The sequence below is a fragment of the Rhinoderma darwinii genome, chromosome 2, assembly GCF_050947455.1.
Source record: "Rhinoderma darwinii isolate aRhiDar2 chromosome 2, aRhiDar2.hap1, whole genome shotgun sequence".
NCBI classification, from domain to species: Eukaryota; Metazoa; Chordata; class Amphibia; order Anura; family Rhinodermatidae; genus Rhinoderma; species Rhinoderma darwinii.
Window position 1 is genome coordinate 16,303,189 of NC_134688.1, and position 21,676 is coordinate 16,324,864.

At 40.8% G+C, this 21,676-nt stretch overlaps 1 protein-coding gene across 11 annotated transcripts in view; it reads right to left on the reverse strand.

The window, feature by feature from the left end:
• The window catches only part of DLG2 (discs large MAGUK scaffold protein 2), a 1,355,189-nt gene that overhangs the window by 123,339 nt on the left and 1,210,174 nt on the right, over nt 1-21,676 (reverse strand). For all 11 annotated transcript variants that reach the window (XM_075851406.1, XM_075851397.1, XM_075851403.1 and 8 more), the window contains one exon: nt 15,170-15,284. In XM_075851406.1, the coding sequence (XP_075707521.1) occupies nt 15,170-15,240 (71 nt within the window). In that variant the 5' untranslated portion in view covers nt 15,241-15,284. The remainder of the gene's footprint in view (nt 1-15,169; nt 15,285-21,676) is intronic.

The following is a 21,676-nucleotide window of genomic DNA, read 5'->3' on the forward strand; positions in this document are numbered from 1 at the left end:
GCTGTAAGTTGCTTCTGTATTTTGCAAGTGGTACTGAAGGGAATTTGAATTCCCGTTTCCTGCTCTCCTCTAGCCGTAACACCTACAAGTGGAATTCTGGGAATAGATGAATATAAGAGAGTTCCTGATAATTAATTTCCCTAATATATTAGCTAAACCACACCTGTGGCCGAAAAGCGTGTTTGTGCTGCTGAATCCTTATGTGTCTTTCTTTATTAAGATCTGCTGTTTAAGCTTCTGACTTCTCCTACCTTCAGTTAACAGGAAGTAGCTGTCTGCTTTCTACCACTGTCAGCCATATAAGCTCCAATCCCTCTTAAATATGCCTGATTGAATCCATGACTGGAGAGTGTGAGACATGATCTGGAATCAGTGACCAAATGTCTATTTCACCATTGTGTGAGACAATGAGGGAGGAAGTAGCTAACTTCATCTCTACTTGGGTTTTATACAGTATGGTGCCCATATAATAGTGCCATATGTTGGCCAAACTGTGCCGCCATCATCATCATACACTGCAAAGTCAATACAATGTACAGTGACTAAGTAGTAGTGCCACACAATGCCAAAGCAAGTACGACTATACAGTGCTCACAGCTCAATACAGCAAGTAACCTAATACCAGCATTGTACAATAACTAATACTGCTATACCATTCATATTAAGATTCATGGTGGTCACAATCATTAGGTGCCAGGCTGTCTAAAATGGCCCCTTTAACAGTGGAGGCTGAGTCACTATGTGCGACTGCACAGGTCGTACATCTATAAGGCCAGCCCCGAAAACATTACTTATCTTGAATTGATCCTGAGTAGAATAGTGAATAGAAAGTGCAGCTCTGGAGTATAATACAGGCAATAACTCAGGTTCAATACAAGATAAGTAATGTAATGTCTGTACACAGTGACTCCACCAGCAGAATAGTGAGATCAGACTCCACCAGCAGAATAGTGAGTGCAGCTCTGGAGTATAATACAGGATGTAACTCAGGATCAGTACAGGATAAGTAATGTAATGTACCCCGTGACTCCTCCAGCAGAATAGTGAGTGCAGCTCTGGAGTATAATACAGGATGTAACTCAGGATCAGTACAGGATAAGTAATGTAATGTATGTACACAGTGACTCCACCAGCAGAATAGTGAGTGCAGCTCTGGAGTATAATACAGGATGTAACTCAGGATCAGTACAGGATAAGTAATGTAATGTACCCCGTGACTCCTCCAGCAGAATAGTGAGTGCAGCTCTGGAGTACAATACAGGAGGTAACTCAGGATCAGTACAGGATAAGTAATGTAATGTATGTACACAGTGATTCCATCAGCAGAATGGTGAGTGCAGCTCTGGAGTATAATACAGGATATAACTCAGGATCAGTACAGGATAAGTAATGTAATGTATGTACACAGTGATTCCATCAGCAGAATAGTGAGTGTAGCTCTGGAGTATAATACAGGATGTAACTCAGGTTCAGTACAGGATAAGTAATGTAATGTATGTACACAGTGACTCCACCAGCAGAATAGTGAGTGCAGCTCTGGAGTATAATACAGGATGTAACTCATGATCAGTACAGGACAAGTAATGTAAAGTATTTAGACAGTATTTACACAGAGCCGCTCCACTTCAAGAGTCTTACAAGTGCATCGTATCAGCTTGATAAAGGGTTTTTAATGCAACCGCTTGAAACTTTGCGATTTACGTGCCTGGCCCCATTGGTCGTTATTATGAACATGTAGGATCTGTAGGATGATTTGAGACGATCGTCTTTTGGGAATATGACATATTGCTCCGTTCTGAACTGTATTCCCTTGTCACAGACACTGGCACAGGTGACAATGTGTAGATAATAGATCAGCTGCGCCCGGCCTGTGCTTTGCCTCGGAAGCTGCAACTCTTCTCCTACCAAATCTAAATTCATAATTTAATAAAGCGAGACGGAGAAATATCAGACGGTGTCATTAATTAGGTCGCCGCGCTGTAAAAAGTTAACCCCAGAAAATCTGGAATTTTTTTGTTGTTGATTTCAAGGACAGAAAATGTCTCCGCTGGGAAACGATTCTTTGTAAAAACAATTAAATCAACAGCATATGTAAAAAAAAAAAACGGATCCCGGCCTGGGAAATAACAGTGGTTGCTATGACGATGGCTGTGTTAATAGGGTGTATACACCTGTTGTCGGCATATCCCAATGGCTGCATGGGGGAGGGGAATGAAAATCTGGAGATTTGACAGGCAAATAACACAATATTCATCGACTCCCTTCACATTTACCTGATTATAATGGATCACAGCAGAAATCTTATTAAGGGACATTGACGAGTGTTAGTTAAAAAAATAAATATACGAAATACGACGTGTAACGAGTCAACGTGGCGCCAGTGTGAACAGAGTCTGATGATAGTAGTGGTGACATTAGCAAGAGATGCAACCATATCGTAGTGTCTCCATCATCAGTGATCCCCAACCTGAAACAACCCCCAAAACTACAACTCCCAGCATGCCCTGACAACCAAAGGTTTTAGTATTCCAGTCAAAGGCTTTTTGGGCATGCTGGGAATTGTAGTTTTCTAACAGTCCCATATTGGCGATCACTGATCTAGAGTATTTTATAATCCGGCACATGTCAGATTAAAGGAATTTGATGTATTTTACACTGTAAATTAACGAACAGAACAGTCAACTGCGCTCTGTATACATCTACTATGGGGTCAGCAGTTGGAGGGGTACTTGGTGCAGTCCCGTGCATTCGAGATAAAGGTGTTTTTCTGAGCTCCTCAGCTCAATTATCCTTAAAGGAAAATTGTCTAACTTTTCAATTGTAAAAGTTATTCTTTGTAGAATGAAAAGTTAGACAATTTTCTGAAATACTCTGTATCAATTCTTCATATTTTTTTTTTAAATCTCTGCTTGCTGTCATGGAACCTTTATTGTTTTTACTTCCAGGAGTTATGTGATGGATACACAGGTGCATGGCTTGTTACCAGACCCAGCTCTGATAAACCCGTGTGTCCATCACATAACCAGGGCAGATTTGTATTCACTGGAAGTAAACAATCAAGGTTCCTATTTAATGACAGCAAGCAGAGATCTTGGACACTATGAGGAATTGATACAGAAAGTATATTGGAAAATTGGTATAATTTTTTTATTATACAAAGACTAAGCTTTATTTTCTAAAACCGTAATACTCCTTTAAGACTCTGCTGAGAACATTATCCCGTCAGATATGAGGAACTGTCCTTAGTGCTGAACCAAAATGTCCTCTTTTTCCAACCTGCTGTGATTTAAAGGCCCAGCGCTCAGATCACCATTACCTTGCTTATAGTTTTGTATGGGTATACATCTTTAAATCCTGCACTTGGGGGTGGGTGGTCGTATAATCCTGGAATGGACCACCCGCGTGTATTCCATCACCGTAAAGTAATAACGACCCACATTTCCCGATACCAAGTTCACTGCTGCAATTTTCTCCCCGAGGTCTGAGAGCAGGAATAACGTGAGATGGGAGTAATTTCCAGAATGGCAGTCGGTGACTAGAAAATTGCCGCTTTCTGCAGAAGTGCGTCGGCTTACATTTTAGGAGTGTCCTAATTATTTTCTGCCAGTAACAACGTGTGACAGCATCGCCCTGTGTCCTTATTATTCCAGATATTTCATGACTTTGGTGTATAGGCGATATCTATCTATCTATCTATCTATCTATCTATCTATCTATCTATCTATCTATCTATCTATCTATCTATCTATCTATCTATCTATCTATCTATCTATCTATCTCATATCTATCTATCTCATATCTATCTATCTATCTATCTATCTATCTATCTATCTATCTATCTATCTATCTATCTATCTATCTATCTATCTATCTATCTCATATCTATCTATCTATCTATCTATCTATCTATCTATCTATCTATCTATCTATCTATCTATCTAATATCTATCTATCTATCTCATATCTAATCTATCTATCTCATATCTAATCTATCTATCTCATATCTATCTATCTCATATCTATCTATCTATCTATCTATCTATCTATCTATCTATCTATCTATCTATCTATCTATCTATCTAATATCTATCTATCTATCTATCTATCTATCTATCTATCTATCTATCTATCTATCTATCTATCTATCTATCTATCTATCTATCTCATATCTATATCTATCTATCTCATATCTATCTATCTATCTATCTCATATCTATCTATCTATCTATCTCATATCTATCTATCTATCTATCTATCTATCTATCTATCTATCTATCTATCTATCTATCTATCTATCTATCTATCTATCTATCTATCCTATATCTACATATCATACATATGATGTAGATATGTATCTCATATAATGTGACCTCACAAGTATTCTGATGGTAAGTACAGTAAATTACAATTATTCCCAACTTAGACATTTATGACATATTCACAGGATAGGTGACACAACCCTCTTTTCACCTGGTGAGGTGGCCGCTGGCTGCCAATTCCAGTTGTGGACTAAGTGGAGAGCTGGACACACATGCGCGCCTCTTCCTTTATTATGCTCTATGGAAGTTACACAATCACTGCTCGGCGGTTTCCATAAATCCCATAGAATACAATGGAGAGAGCTGCGCCAACTCTTCACTTAGTCCCCATCTGGAATTGTCAGCTTGGCGGCCGCCTCACCAGGCAAAACGAGGTTAGACTGTACCCCATTCTGAATGTAGGTGCTGGGACCCGCATCTATCAGACATATATGGCATATTCTGTGGATATTCCATAAATGTCTAAGTTGGGAATAAATCTTTAATTATTAAAAATATACATAGTCCTGGAAAATCCCTTTTAGCTTCAGACCTCGTGTGGCTCATCTGATCAGGTCTTACGGGTTGTCCAGATGTGATAACCCCTTTAAACACAGTCATTAGTGATTCGGATGGCGCCTATTCATAAATCTGTAAGTCTCTATGTAAGGCTTCTCCTACCCCTCCCTCTGTCAGCTCACTCTGGCAGCCAATCACTGTGAGACCACCGTCCCATCCCTCTCACTGAGAAGAACGGTCCTTGATTGTTCATATTCCTTCATCTGCAGAGCATCAGTTTTGGGAGCAAAGTGGGGGTCAATGCAAGATACCATAAATATGTGTGATTGTGGCTCCCCAGCTGTTGCGAAACTACGAATCCCAGAATGCAGAGCGCTCCTTCCAAATCCGTTCAAATTCCAGAATGCCATGAAAGCTGTAGACTGTCATGGAAGGCTAGGACTTCTTCTTTAAAAACATCTGGAGAGCTCCACCGTCTGTGGGGGACTTAACGTTCCGGACCTGAAATTGTATTATTATGCCTCTCAAATCTCACAAAACGCAGCATGAAACTGTGACCCCAACACTGTAAAATGGGTTCTGTTCGAATCCCTTACCACAGCTCCATCCTCACTTAGGGCACTGATGTGGTCTCCAGAATTAAAATTTCACATTCCTGACATCGACAATAAAATTATCAAACACTCCCTCACACTCTGGCTACTTTGTCGGGATAAGTTTCAACTAATATCACAGCCATCTTCTTTACAACCATTATTACTTAATCCTGATTTCCTACCGGGATTGCACCCGGAGGGCTTTCAGTGGTGGACTTCATCAGGTTTCAATTCCTTAATTAAATTATGCAAGGATGGTAAACCCCTTCCTTTTGAGGCCCTACGTCAGGATTCTCAAATCCCATTCCGGGAACATTTTAGATACCTACAAATACACCAACTTCTCTCGGGCTCTGCCTTTCTACCACATGACTCCAGTCTAACCTTTTATGAAGCTACCTGTCGAGACTCACCAAGGGGAAAAGGGGCTGATTTCAGTCTTGTACTCACAACTCAGAAGTGCAACATACAATGGTCTTACTTCATATATGTTAGCTTGGGAAAGAGAACTAGAGACTATACCTGATTCGACCTCGTGGCAACAGATATATGATAGAACGGCTACAGTCTCCCTATCGAACAACATTAAAGAAACCTCGTATAAAATTTTAACAAGGTGGTACCTTACTTCTGAAATTGTTCCCAGGTAGTTCTGATACTTGTTGTAGAAACTGTGGAGAGAGGGGCACTATGGCCCGTATTTGGTGGTCCTGTCCAGTAGTACAGGCTCATTGGAAAAGAATTGAACGTCAAATTAATTCTAAATTACATTTACAAATCAAGCTATCCCCTTGGTCAGCGTTACTGAAGGCAGACATTCCTGCTATACCCAAACAAAGTAGAAAATTAATCTCACATATTCTATCAGCAGCCAAATGGACCGTAGCCATTAGATGGGAATCCCTAACTATTACATTTTTGAGGACACTGAAAAAAATTAAAGAGATACATCAATTTGAGAAAATAATTAGTATTCTCGAAAACAGACTTCAAAATGTGAAGCCCAGTGGATCGGTTGGTCCTCGTAGAAATCGCTTAGAGACTTATGTTAGCTTCTGTGACTCATTTATCCATGAAAGAACAAGAATCTTTACTATGGATGGCTGCACCAAGTTTTGACTGTCTTCTTTTTAAAGGGAAGGTATCACGAAAAACAATTTTTTATATGTTTTTGCTTTTAGTATGTTATTAAAATAAATTTTATTTATTTGTGTTTTTGTGTTTTACTTTTTTCTTTCTTTTACTTCTCTATGGGGTTGCCATTTTTTTTTCATCTCTGTATGTGTCGATTACACATACAACCCCATAGAGAATGCGAACGGGAGCCGTTCCATTCACTATAGCGTACGCCGTCTCCCACACAGTCCAAATGGAAGGTCTTCGGCAGTCCGACATCCGGCGCCATTTTCATGTGGACCGGAAGCCGCGGCCGGACAGTAAGAGGACTACTTCCGAAGCAAGGACTAGGAGCGAAGGCAGCGGCAGGAGATGGTAAGTTTGTGTATGTTTGTGTTATAACCACTGTATCTAATCCTCCTACACTGTGCATTTGCTCAAAAAATGGCGGCACACAGTGTAGGAGGTTTGAACATTCAACCCCCTCCTTTCTCCTGGCACTAGCCAGGATAAAGGAGGGGGCATTGTTTGAGCACACTAGAGTGAGTGTGTCTTCTCCAATTTTGCAGCATAAAGCAATGAGGTTGCTTTACCACATGCCAATGCTGCAATTTTGGGAATTGCTCCCTCTAGTGACCAGCACTCGGAAATGTTATAAATTAGAATCTAATTTATAATATTTCCCGACTTGTGAAAAAATTAAAAAAATTATAACAATGTGTAATCATTTATATACTAACTGTTTAACTAAAAAAAATAAAAAAAATTTCTAGCGACACATTCCCTTTAAAGAGGCTCTGTCACCAGATTTTGCAACCCCTATCTCCTATTGCAGCAGATCGGCGCTGCAATGTAGATAAGAGTAACGTTTTTGTTTTGTTTTTTAAAAAGAGCATTTTTGGCCAAGTTATGACCATTTTTATATTTATGTAAATGAGGCTTTCTAAAGTACAACTGGGCGTGTTTACAGTAAAAGTACAAGTGGGCGTGTATTATGTGCGTACATCGGGGCGTGTTTACTACTTTTACTAGCTGGGCGTTGTGTATAGAAGTATCATCCACTTCTCTTCAGAACACCCAGCTTCTGGCAGTGCAGACACAGCCGTGTTCAAGAGAGATCACGCTGTGACGTCACTCACTTCCTGCCCCAGGTCCTGCATCGTGTCGGACGAGCGAGGACACATCGGCACCAGAGGCTACAGTTGATTCTGCAGCGGCGTTTGCAGGTAAGTCGATGTAGCTACTTACCTGCAAACGCTGATGCTGCTGCAGAATCAACTGTAGCCTCTGGTGCCGATGTGTCCTCGCTCGTCCGACACGATGCATGACCTGGGGCAGGAAGTGAGTGACGTCACAGCGTGATCTCTCGAGAACACGCTGTGTGTCTGCACTGCCAGAAGCTGGGCGTTGTGAAGAGAAGTGGATGATACTTCTCGTCAGAACGCCCAGCTAGTAAAAGAAGTAAAAACGCCCCGATGTACGCACATAATACACGCCCAGTTGTACTTTAGAAAGCCTCATTTACATAAATATAAAAACGGTCATAACTTGGCCAAAAATGCTCGTTTAAAAAAAAAACAACACGTTACTGTAATCTACATTGCAGCGCCGATCTGCTGCAATAGGAGATAGGGGTTGCAAAATCTGGTGACAGAGCCTCTTTAAGTTTGGTTCTTCCTTGCTAGCTTCTACAACCTCGAGCATGACATTCCAGCTTCACCTAGAGACAAACATTTACTGGGTTTTACTACATAATAAACTAGGAAGAGGTTATGTGTTTTTCACTAACACCATTCCCATACATATTTTTTAATGTATCGTTATATAATTATCATCATATGGAAATTTTTTGGGGTATTCCTGCAACATATGTTTATGTATCAATCTATCTCACAATGTTCCCTACTGAGAATGTTATCATAGCTCTGCGAAGCTATATATGCTCCCGTCTTGTGGGAATGTCTACTGATTTATCTTTTTTGTCAAATAAAGAGTTTGAAAAAAAAATCAAAAAAAAATCTGGAGAGCAAAAAGAGATGACACCTTGCAGGTGCACGGGATTAGGCTCCTCCTTTCACATGTCAATGGACTACACAGCTTAAACATTTTTAAAAAGTGACTATAGCCATTTTATTGTAGATCCTATGACGCATACCAATTACTTTTGCCCAGATCCCATAAAAAAGTGATGTAACCATTTGACTTCCCAGGATGTAAGTATGATGTCCTTACTGTCATAGGCTTTTGAACACGAGGTCGCAAGGGTTACGTCTTGACTTGAAATCAGTGCAGTGACTAGAAAATGTAGCCAACACCAACCATAATTAAGAGGGGGTAGTCTGGGTTGAGAACGGTAGTCAACCATAAGTAGAAGAATAGTACAGAATAAAGTAAGAAAAGAAAAGCAAAAAGCAAAGATTTCTGGTTGAACTGTAGTTTTTCTTCTGTTTAATCAAATGTTGAAGATCAAATCACAAGCTTCAGTGAATGGGGAATTATTGGGCAGTGGCGCGAACAGTTTTTACGGTCAGAAACCCACTCGTGTCTACTGAGATCTAAAAAAACTAAAATCTTTATTGATTCTGTAAATGACCATAGAATGAATATTATTATTGCCTGTAATGATGCCATTTGTTAATACCCATTAATAGCATGCAGCAGGAAGAGACAGAAGACTATGCCATGTTTGGGCATTTAAAAAATGACTCTTTATTTAAAAAAAAAAATATATATATATATATATATTTTTTCAATTCAGGTTTTCACTTGAATTCTATCCGGGAGAGTTATTTCTATCACGTCTCAAGGCTTGTTACATCTGCTCCATGCCTTTTTCCCAGTAGGTCATTGACTTCTCTAGGAGCATGTCTTTTGCTGCTCATCCATGGTGCGTTCCCCTAACACAAGTCAGCCAAAAAGTTCAAAATTGATTTCTTGCTAAAAATGGCAAAAAAAAAATATAAACTATATAAAAGTATGTGGACCCCACCCCCTCCTAATGATTGAGTTCAGGTTTTTCAGCCACACCTATTGCAAACAGGTGCGTAAAATCAAGCACACAGCCATGAAATCTCCATAGACAAACATTGCTAGTAGTATAAATTGTACTAAAGAGCTTGGTGACTTTACACGTGGCGTTGTTATAGGATGCCACCTTTACCTTAAGTCAGTTCCTAAAATTTCTGATCTGCTAGATCTGACCCGATGACCTGGAAGTGTTGTTATTATCTGCCAGATCTGCTCCCAATCCCCTGTAAGTGTTGTTATTATTATCTGCTAGATCTGCCCCAGTCACCTGTAAGTGTTATTATTATCTGCTAGATCGGCCCAGGTCACCTGTAAGTGTTATTATTATCTGCTAGATCTGCCCCAGTCACCTGTAAGTGTTATTATCTGCTAGATCTGCCCAGGTCACCTGTAAGTGTTATTATTATCTGCTAGATCTGCCCAGGTCACCTGTAAGTGTTATTGATTGTTAGATCTGCCCTGGTCACCTGTAGGTGCTATTATTATCTGCTAGATCTGCCTAGGTTACCTGTAAGTATTATTATTATTATCTGCTAGAACTGTCCCAGTCACCTGTAAGTGTTTATTATTATCTGCTAGATCTGCCCTAGTCACCTGTAAGTGTTATTACTATCTGCTAGATTTGCCCCGGTCACCTGTAAGTGTTATTATTATCTGCTAGATCTGCCCAGGTCACTTGTAAGTGTTATTATCTGCTAGATCTGCCCCAGTCACCTGTAAGTGTTATTATTATCTGCTAGATCTGCCCAGGTCACCTGTAAGTGCTATTATTATCTGATAGATCTGCCCTGGTCACCTGTAACTGTTATTGTCTGTTAGATCTGCCCTGGTCACCTGTAGGTGCTATTATCTGCTAGATCTGCCTAGGTTACTTGTAAGTATTATTATTATCTGCTAGAACTGTTCCAGTCACCTGTAAGTGTTATTATTATCTGCTAGATCTGCCCCGGTCACCTGTAAGTGTTATTACTATCTGCTAGATCTGCCCCGGTCACCTGTAAGTGTTATTATTATCTGCTAGTTCTGCCCAGGTCACCTGTAAGTGTTATTATTATCTGCTAGATCTGCCCTCGTCACCTGTAAGTGTTATTGTCTGTTAGATCTGCCCTGGTCACCTGTAGGTGCTATTATTATCTGCTAGATCTGCCTAGGTTACCTGTAAGTATTAATATTATCTGCTAGAACTGTCCCAGTCACCTGTGTTATTATTATCTGCTAGATCTGCCCCGGTCACCTGTAAGTGTTATTATTATCTGCTAGATCTGCCTCGGTTACCTTTTAAGTATTATTATTATTATCTGTAAGAACTGTCCCAGTCACCTGTAAGTGTTATTATTATCTGCTAGATATGCCCCGGTCACCTGTGTTATTATTATCTACTAAATCTGTCCCAGTCACCTTTAAGTATTATTATTATCTGCTAGATCTGTCCCAGTCACCTGTAAGTATTATTATCTGCTAGATTTACCCCAGTCACCTATTAGTGTTATTATTATCTGCTAGTTCTGCCCCAGTCACCTGTAAGTGTTATTATTATCTGCTAGATCTGCCCTGGTCCCCTATTAGTGTTATTATTATTATTATTATTATTATTATTATTATATGCTAGATCTGACCCTGTCACCTGTAAATACTATTATTGTAAAATGGAAACATCTAGTAGTAACAACACCTCAGGCATGTAGTGGTAGACTGCGCTAACTCACAGAGCGGGACCCCAGAGTGCTGAAACATGTGGCATGTAATAATCACCTATCTTCTGTTACTTCACAAACTACGGAGATCCCACTGCCTCTGGAAGTGACATCAGCACCAGAACTGGGTTTCCATGGTCGCTGTACACAAGCATAAGATCACCATGCACAATACCAAGCATAAAGTGTAAATTACGCCACCACAGGACTCCGGAGTGATGAATCTAAGCTCGCTATCTAACAGTCTGTTGGAGGAATCTGGCATTGGCGGATGTCAGGAGAACGCTTCCTACCTGAATACATACTGGCTACTGTAACATGTGGTGGACGAGGTAATGGTTTGGGGCTGTTTTTCAGGGTTTGGCCCCTTATTTCCAATAAGGGGTAAGTAATGTTAATACTACAGCATTCAAAAACATTTTACACAATTGTAGCTTCCAAATTTGTGGTAACAGTTTGGGGTTCGGCCCTTTTCTGTTCCAGCATGACTGTGCCCCTGTGCACACAGCAAACTCCATAAAGACATGAGGTGAGGAGTTTGGTGTGGAGGAACACGAGTGGCTGCACAGGGTCCTGACCTCAACCACATCCAACACCTTTGGATGAATTGAAACGCCGATTGTGAGCCAAACCTTCATCCCCCAACATCAGTGCCTTACCCCACAAATGATCTTCTGGAGGAATGGGCCCAAATTCACACAGACACTCCAAAATCTTGTGGAAAGTGTTTTTGAGACACAAAAGGGGCCCAACTCCATTCTAACCGCCATCATTTTGGAATTGGATGCCCAACAAGCTCATACAGATGTGATGGTTAGACTTTTTTGCCAGACAGTGGACGTGTGAGGAGATTAGATCAAAACCCTTTGGCACTGCTCAGAGATTTCTGATACCAGACACCTGACAATATTCTCATTGATTTGATTGGACTTTGCTTAGATTAATGTTAGATTTCCAGCAACAGAAATCTCTGAGAAGTGTCAAAGGGGTTAGATCTTCCTATAGAGCCGTGTCATTGATAAAATCAGTGATGGCCCGAGATCCCCGACTTCTCCACTGTCATCTTCTCACATGTATCGATGACATCTAAAAATGTACTAGATTTCCCCTAAAATACTTGGAATTGATGGAAGTCTGGAGAACATGGAAGACCATCAATGTTATAGGTGTGGAACCCCTTTAATTTGATCTACAGGAAAATGAACCCTTGAAGTAACGGAAATATCATTTGCAATAGAAAAAAATAGAGGGCAGGAAATGGATTGGCAAAAAATGTAGAACAAAATATAACAACATGCTAAAATTTCCAAAAACAGAAAAAAAAATAAAAAAATGAAATGGACGGAAAACATTTGACAATATTGAATTCATCATTGTCATCAACAGCTGTCTAATATTTCCTATATTTTTGCCTGACCGGACATTTAGGCCATTACGTGAGGAGTGCTGACAGAGCTTCTGATGATCAGAGGTGCCTATCAATGCTTAAAAAGATTTACAACATGTAATTCTCTCTATGATAGAAATAATCCTTCCCACCTCCCATAAAAAAGCACCGATCAATTACCACCCCCCACATGAAAAAAAGCGTGGCTTAGAGGGAAGGGGGTAGGGTCTGGTGTAAAGTGGGTGTGGCTTAAAATGCTTAAACATTTGGCCAAATAAAAAGTTGGCCTAAAGTAAGTCAACTAAGAGGTGGCATAAAGTTAGACAAAAGTGTCTAAAGATTTGCCATATTTATCCTACAGCATTAGCCATTGTAATAAATTTTGACCCATCTAGTCCAATTCCAAGCTGTCTAAATTTAAGAAAATAATACATCTGCCCCAATATCTTTGAGCCATAGCATACTGATAATTCAGGGATGCAATGGGTGGCAACTGCAAATGTTTTTAGCTCTGTGTATTCTAATTTTAATGAACCCCTTCCACAGTGCCTGCGACAAGCTGCATGCTGCTGCACAAGGCACAGCCTGCCGCCTCTCATGTGCTTTAGAACTTTATCTGTGTCTTTCCATCTTCCTGCTCTAAATTTGGAATTATCTACATAACTTAAGCTTTTGCTAGATGTGATTTGGCCACCCCTCTCTATGTGATGCCTAAGCAAGGCATTATAAGACACACATACAGTAATTTCTATAATCAAGATGGCTGACAGAAGAAAGTTAGAGGTTGCATTGGGGTAAGAGAATAACACTGTTATAATGTGGGCCACGTAAGGGGGTGGTGGTGAGATTTTAAGTGCCTATTGGAGTTTCCCATAATGTCCCACAGCTGATAAGCTATATATAATAATAATAAATAGTGCCGGTAACATTATCATACACTTTTTCATAGTTTTCTGCATTTTACAGCTCAAAAACCTTTCGTCAATAATTTAACAAGTTGTTTAAGATTCCAGACCAGCCCACGTTCATTGCGCCCTGCAGACACGACAAGCTGAAACGAAACTTCTATAATGCAATAACCGCTTCCTCTCCTGCTGGATCCTAGTCCCTCGTGACATTTCATACAATCAAATAGAATATTCACACTAAATGAGAAATAGATCGACGGATGTGAACGTTTAAAGTATTTTCTAAGGTAAAATACCGGTTATAAAAAGTTACACTGCAAATACATCAGTGCCGTCAAACTTCCTTTAATCTGGCATTGACAAGAGATAAAGTGCAGGGATATAAAATATTCCGGATTATCTGACGTCATAGAAAAGTATACAACATTTACTAGGAAAAGGTAGAAAACCTCTAGAAAGACAGTCAAAATAAAATGTCCTAAAATATATTAACTAGAGCCTGGAGAGAGCTGCTGCTGTGTTAAGCTCGTAGAGCATTGTCTAGATTAGAGGTCCTTGCGCCTCCTGGAAATGCAAAACTACAACTCCCAGCATATCATTACAGGCTGTCTGTCAGGGCATCCTTGGAGTTGTAGTTTTGTAACAGCAGGAGTCCTAAAGTTTGGAAATTACTGACCTAGGCTAATACACTGTAACAAACCCATTAACTGTGCGAACAGGACTACGTAAGCCAGGATTGTTTATTAGCGACTGGATGTGTTAGAGAATGCCGCTGGTGGTCAGGACATCTTTGGAGTTGTAATATTGAAACAGCTGGAATGCCACAGGTTGGAAACCACTGACCATGACTGATACACTGTAACAAACCCGTTATCTGTGTGAAAAGGACTATGTCAGGATAGGTTTTTAGCGCCTGGATGTAAAAGAGAATGTTCCAATTCAGCCGCAGGCTGTCAGGACCTACTGGGAGTTGTGGATTTGCAACAGCTGGAGGTCCACAGTTTGGAAATCACTGAGCTAGATGGAAATACTGTAACAAACCCATCATCTGTGTGAGCAGGACGAGGTTTAGGACAGAACTTAAACTTTGGATGTAAATGAGAACTTACAGCTGTGGACTGTGGCTGCGGAATGGTGCAAAATACAACTAATGATTATGATAAAGGTATTTCATGTGTGATCTGTGGTGGTCCGATCACTAGAACCCCCGCGATTAGCAGAATGAAGGGGCTGTAAAAATGAGCAGCCCTCCGCATCATTTAACGAGCCGAACCAGCGGAGTTTAGCTGATGGGTTTCAGATTAAAGGAGTTGTCTGTGATGAAACTACCCCTTTAATGTAAGGTCCCCTACCAATTTTATATCATTTCCTATAAACGTCCAATAATCCAGAATATTTCACAATCCAGCACCTGCCAGGTCCCATTGATTGGCACCCATGTATTGTTAAGGGTCCCCAGGGTCACTTGATGATTGACCAGGACCTCCTGTGACACTATATCTGTATACTGTTCTGGTGGCCTCACCATTTTTATTATGGACACCTCGATAAACCAAACTCTATACGCCAAAAAATTTCAAAAAGTTTGACAACCATTTTTTTTCAGCAACGAGCCTTCACTTACCGCACATAGAGGGAACGCTTTTGGTTTGTTTTTAGCGAGCCAGACCCGGAACTCATGCTGTGATTCATCATTTGCTCACGTAGGTCATGGATTTTTGCTTCAAACCGAGCGTATTCTGAAGAGAAAATTAAAGCAGAAGCACGTTATAAAATGTTCACCAAATGACCCGTCCGTAAGAGAAAAAAAAAAGGTTGAGTTAACAAAACTGATGTCAAAATGACTGGAAAAGCACGACAATTACTCAGACGCTGAATTCACAGTCCCACCTTTGGTTAATACCGGCTATGTATTCAGTAATTGTGATATCCAACATCTTTGTTATAGACAAATCAAGGGTAGGAGCAGCACTGTGATTCCTTGCCTCTTAGGGTATGTTTGAAAGCTGAGCACCAGCCTTAAGGGTATGTGCACACACACTAATTACGTCCGTAATTGACGAACGTATTTCGGCCGCAAGTACCGGACCGAACACAGTGCAGGGAGCCGGGCTCCTAGCATCATAGTTATGTACGACGCTAGGAGTCCCTGCCTCTCCGTGGAACTACTGTCCCTTACTGAAAACATGATTACAGTACGGGACAGTTGTCCTGCAGAGAGGCAGGGACTCCTAGCATAACTATGATGCTAGGAGCCCGGCTCCTTGCACTGTGTTCGGTCCGGTACTTGCGGCCGAAATACGTCCGTCAATTACGGACGTAATTAGTGTGTGTGCACATACCCTTAAGGCTGGTGCTCAGCTTTCAAACAGGGAGTGACCTCTCCCTGCACAAACGTGTATCCAAAAAAGAGAGATAGAAGCAGCACTCAAAAAACCTCTGGTTTATTCATCCAGCATGCACTGCAACGTTTCACCTTCTCTATGAAGGCTTTTTTAAGTCAGGTGTGTTAAAGTATACACGTGTATATATAGGGGGCAAAGCCCAGACAATCAGGGTATGTTCCCACGGCGGGGGTCCGTAACGGCTGAAATTACGGGGATGTTTCAGCCTGAAAACATCCCCGTAATTTCAGCCGTACCGGCATGTGCAGGCGCTTGAACGCCGCGTCCATTACGGCCGTAATTAGCGCTGCTATTCATTGGAGTCAATGAATAGCGGCTCCAATTACGGCCAAAGAAGTGACAGGTCACTTCTTCTACGCGGGCGTCTATTTACACGCCGTCATTTGACAGCGGCGTGTAAATATACGCCTCGTGTGAACAGACAAACGTCTGCCCATTGCTTTCAATGGGCAGATGTTTGTCAGCGCTATTGAGGCGCTATTTTCAGACGTAATTCGGGGCAAAAACGCCCGACTTACGTCCGTAAATAGGCCGTGTGAACATACCCTAAGTGTTACAAATCAGTACATAATTAATAAAAAATACATAAATATTATAAATATAAAGTGACAAGTGAAACAAAATTCAGATAGTGAACATGAGTTATGACATGATGCAATAATACAAACAGATGATGCAACATGGCTAACATATAAAAATTCATCTTTATAATTGATTAAACCAACACAGTGTAATTGATTAAAAATGAGATCAGCTGGCACTCACCGATCTATGAAAGGAAAAAAGGTAATCATGAGACTCCTATGTAACGTACGTAATCGTCCATAGTCATCCAAACCGGCGTTAAACAAACCATACTGCGCATGCCCACAGGGAGCGCATAGATTGGATAAACTGAACGTCAAATCAAATAACGTCAGGGTAACATGGATCAGCAGAACCTCAAGTATGTCTCGCGAGATTCAACTATAGAGACGTCATCCCTTGTTTGGTATTCAAAACCGCCATCTTTAAAGAGGGAATATCGCAATCCCAGCCAGGTAAATCCATAGTTTAACCATAACCTATTTTTGTTACATAAAAGAGGATAGTTATCTCAAAAGGGGAATTTATAAGATCCAACATGTCATTCCAACAAGAGGGAAAGCGGTCCGTTCGCATTTACGCAAACAACGTCATTTAGGCAATTTTCGTTCAGGCACTTACAAGGTATTCAACATCCCGGTACCGATCACATCTCTCATTATCCATAAGAGAGTAACTTGTCTCCAGTCACCACATAGACCTCCAACGGATATATCATCCCCAAGAGGTTTTATAGTGGGTACTAGCCAAGAGGCGAATAAACCTAATTGACTCTATCAGAGCGAGTCATATTCTAATGACTATTATTATTAAAAGTTTATTAGTGCCATCACTGCTGCCAATCGAGACGCCACCGACCTCATAGTGGATACACATACAGGATCAGAATTAGTCAGATTTAAAATATAGAAAAAATGGACAGATTAATCCAAGGGTATTATTCATACTCATGCGGTACCGCTGCACCACATGACCAATAGAAAATTCAAAAAAATTACATTCATTATATATCTCTGTGCGTGGCACTATCATAACTCCTAAGCAGCACGCCCGCTGTCTCGGGGTTATTTTTGACTCAGATCTTTCCTTTACTCCTCACATACAATCACTTTCACGCTCCTGTCATTTTCACCTCAAAAACATCTCCAGAATCCGCTCTTTTCTTACGGAGGAAACTGCCAAAACTCTCATTGTTGCTCTGATTCACTCTCGTCTTGACTACTGTAACTCATTACTAGTCGGTCTTCCCCTCACTAAACTCTCCCCTCTCCAATCTATCCTCAATGCAGCAGCCAGGCTCATCTTTATGACCAACCGCTACACCAACGCCTCTAATCTGTGCCAGTCACTGCACTGGGCCGCTACACCAACGCCTCTAATCTGTGCCAGTCACTGCACTGGGCCGCTACACCAACGCCTCTCCCCTGTCCCAGTCACTGCACTGGGCCGCTACACCAACGCCTCTCCCCTGTCCCAGTCACTGCACTGGGCCGCTACACCAACGCCTCTAATCTGTGCCAGTCACTGCATTGGTTGCCCATCCCCTTCAGAATAAAATTCAAACGTATTCCTCTCACCCACAAAGCTCTCCACAGTGCTGCACCTCCTTACATCTCCTCCCTCATCTCTGTCTACCACCCTACTCGGGCTCTACGTTCTGCCAACGACCTTAGATTAAAATCCTCCATAATCCGAACCTCCCACTCCCGTCTCCAGGATTTCTCTCGTGCTGCACCCGTCCTCTGGAATGTGCTACCCCAGACAATCCGATTAATTCCCAATATCCACAGTTTTAAACGTGCCCTGAAAACACATCTATTTAGACAGGCCTATAACATTCCCTAATCTGACTCCTTTCCATGGCCCCCTTATAGATCAGTCATCAGGATAAGATTCCCTCACACTCCTTCTCTTCATGTCTGTCATACACGGATACTGGCTGGTGACCGGCTCATGCAGCTTTAGGTCACCACCGCATGTGTATAAAGATGGCCGGACCATTGTACAGAACAAACACTGTTACACTTTGTCTCCCTTATGTCCTCATAGATTGTAAGCTCTTGCGAGCAGGGTCCTCACTCCTCAGGTTTGAATTGTAAATGAACTTTGTCACTATGTAATGTCTGATATTGTTTGTTTTATGTTCCCTCTAAATTGTAAAGTGCTGCGTAATATGTTGGCGCTATATAAATAAAGATTATTATTATTATAATTTTATCAACATAAATGCAGTCTAGAAGAACAACAGTCACATATGAGTCCAACGATTCCTTCTTCCGATCGTGTGATTCCAATAACAATTATGAAGTAGTCCTGAAAAAAGGAGAATGTCACTATACAGTCACCTTGGCATATATAATCAAGATATTAACACACATATTATATTCCAAATACCAGCCATCTATGTGTCAACAGGATTTATTGGAAGAAATACAGGCCAAAAGAGCAAATCCAGATGTATTAATGTATACAAAAAATTCATTTGGACAACGGAGGTATGTTATTAAGTGAGCCTAGCACTAACCTTATCTATATACATTGAGCGGATAATCCACATTCAGACCATAAGGATGTAAGGAATTAAGTTTTGGAATCCATTGTATTTCACGTTGTTTTAATATCAGTTCCCTGTTACCTCCCCGTTTTAATGGGGAAACCCCATCAATGATGGTAAATTTAAGTTGCTGCACTGTGTGTCCAGTTTCAGCAAAATGTCAGTTTCAACATCTTTGTTATATACCTTTGTTCCATCTTTATGCTGTTTTCTTGTTGTTTTTTTCCCAAAAACTCAGCTAATAAAACATGGAAACCATCAATAAAGTGCTGTTGACAGATCTTTTATTCTCATAAGTCTTTACTGAGAGCTACAAGTGGGAATAAGCTTCAAATCTGACTCATTACTGCCCCTAAATGTAATTACCCGATGCAAATATTAGGTTTTAATATCAGGAAAATTAGGACCCCCAGCAATCATCCGCAATCTGTGAAGGAACTTAACAGTAAGTGTTAAATTACCCTGCAGCACCACCACAGGGGAAATAAAGTATTACATAGTACACATTGAGATGAGTGTGCTGTCTGTGTAATACATGGATGTCCTAGGTCTTCTGGAGTGATAGACATTTTTTGCAGCTGCTCTCCACTCTGGCTAATAGATGAGGGTCCTGATTGGGAGATTCCTTTAACTCCGAATTAATTAATAGGGTGTTTGCAAATAGGGTTTCTAAAACAGAGAACTTCTTCAATGCTATGTGCTGCCCTAAGTATTCCAAAAAATTATAATAAAAATAAAGCCATAATAGAATCCACCTGCAAAAGCGAACCTGCTTGTTGATGGTTTCCAGTTACCACCATGTTTACTGTACCAGCGTTTAGTCTTGCATCTGTGTGTCCAACACATGAACAGGACGGAATTTTATTTACTGGGAGTAAACAAGTAAGTTTAATGAAGTAATGACAATTTCTATTGAATAACAGCAAGCAGAGATCTTGAGATTACAAGAAATGTATACAGAGGTTATATTGGAAAATGTTGGGTCTAATTCTGTAATTTTTTTCCTCAGTCTGAACATCTTGCAGTTATACTCCTTTCGATCACTTTCACATGCCTGCAGGATCAGATTACACAGGGTTTGTTTGTAGTATGTTACCATGGAGATACATAGGTCTGCATAGAAGCTGTATTCACAAAACGGTAGATGTTTAATCCAGACTATTTTCAGTTATATCATTATAACTATTGATACGACATCTTTACTTTTGATTCTATGTTCTCCTTCTAGATTTGCGGCTCTCTCTATTGATGTATTGGAGTTCGGGAAAGAACTGAGCGCAGCTTTCTTGGCTTTTCCCATAAGTACCGTGGACTTCAATAGGGAAAAGTGGCCGCTGACTAGCGCTTTGAATTGGCGTCCCATGACTCCCATTCTCCCAATAGATGAGGGTCCCAGTATTGCGAGACCTACACCTATCAGGTATTTCTGGCATATCCTATGGATATGACATAACCGCCCATAATGTAATACCCCATTAATGACGCATAGCAGGACATAAATGGAAATCAAAGAGATCGCCGGATCATTTAACAAGACAGCCGTTCTCTAATCGGACTAATAGGGGGAGTTCCTGGGCAAATGATCCCCGTGTTACATCCCTATGTCCTTATAGAGCATACGGACAGGTGATTGATATCAGCCGCTCCCCTTATAACGCTGCTGCCCTTTTATACATTTCCGTCATTTGCCGCTTCACCTCCTTAACATTCATAAATGGATTTTCAGATGGCCCTAAGACATTTCTAAAAGCTCACAGAAGATGTGCTTCATATTAACTTCAGAGCGTAAAGCCTAAACCAGCGCAGGGAAGTCACACAGGGAACCCCAGGGGCTCCGATAATCCAGAATAGTCCAATATGTTCAGGACATGTAGGACTTGCTGCGGCGTGATCACAGAGCGGAAGAAATATTAGAATCCCCCGTCCATAATGGGACCTCAGTATTCAGAGGGAGTTGTAGTCATTACATGTCGTGGGCTCATTTGCAGGTTACAGAGACCCGCTGTTCTCTCTGTATTCTATGTTATCAGCCACTATTTTCAAAATATTTTATTTTAATATTCACAAAATATTGTCTTGTTAATTTTGCAAAAACTAAAAATTGTGGCTAAAAAAAAACCCTATCCTCTCCTCCTCATCACCCCTTTATATCATCTGTTTCCCCTTCACATTAGTTCCACTGTTTATGTCTCCCCTCGTATGCGAGTTCAAACCCCCTGCTATTCCACTCCAAAAAAGTATAAAAAATTTAACAAGGTGTAAAAATATTAAGAGGGTAACTAAAACTTTTGACGTATCATAGTGACATGTCAGAAAATTTGATCGGTGAGAGTCTGAGCACTGAAACCCCCACTGATCGCTAAAATAAAGTGGCAGAAGCGCTCGAGTGAGCGCTGAGCCGCTTAGTTTTTGATTGGCTTTTCTCGGAAAGCCAAGCAATTGGTGTATGGGCTCAATAGAAAGTCTAGGAGCCCCTACTAGAAAAGCCGATCAGAAACGAAGCGGCTCAGGGCTCACACGAGCAATTTTTGCCACTTCGTTTTAGCAATCGGTGGGGGTCTCAGTGCTCAAACCCCCACCGATCAAT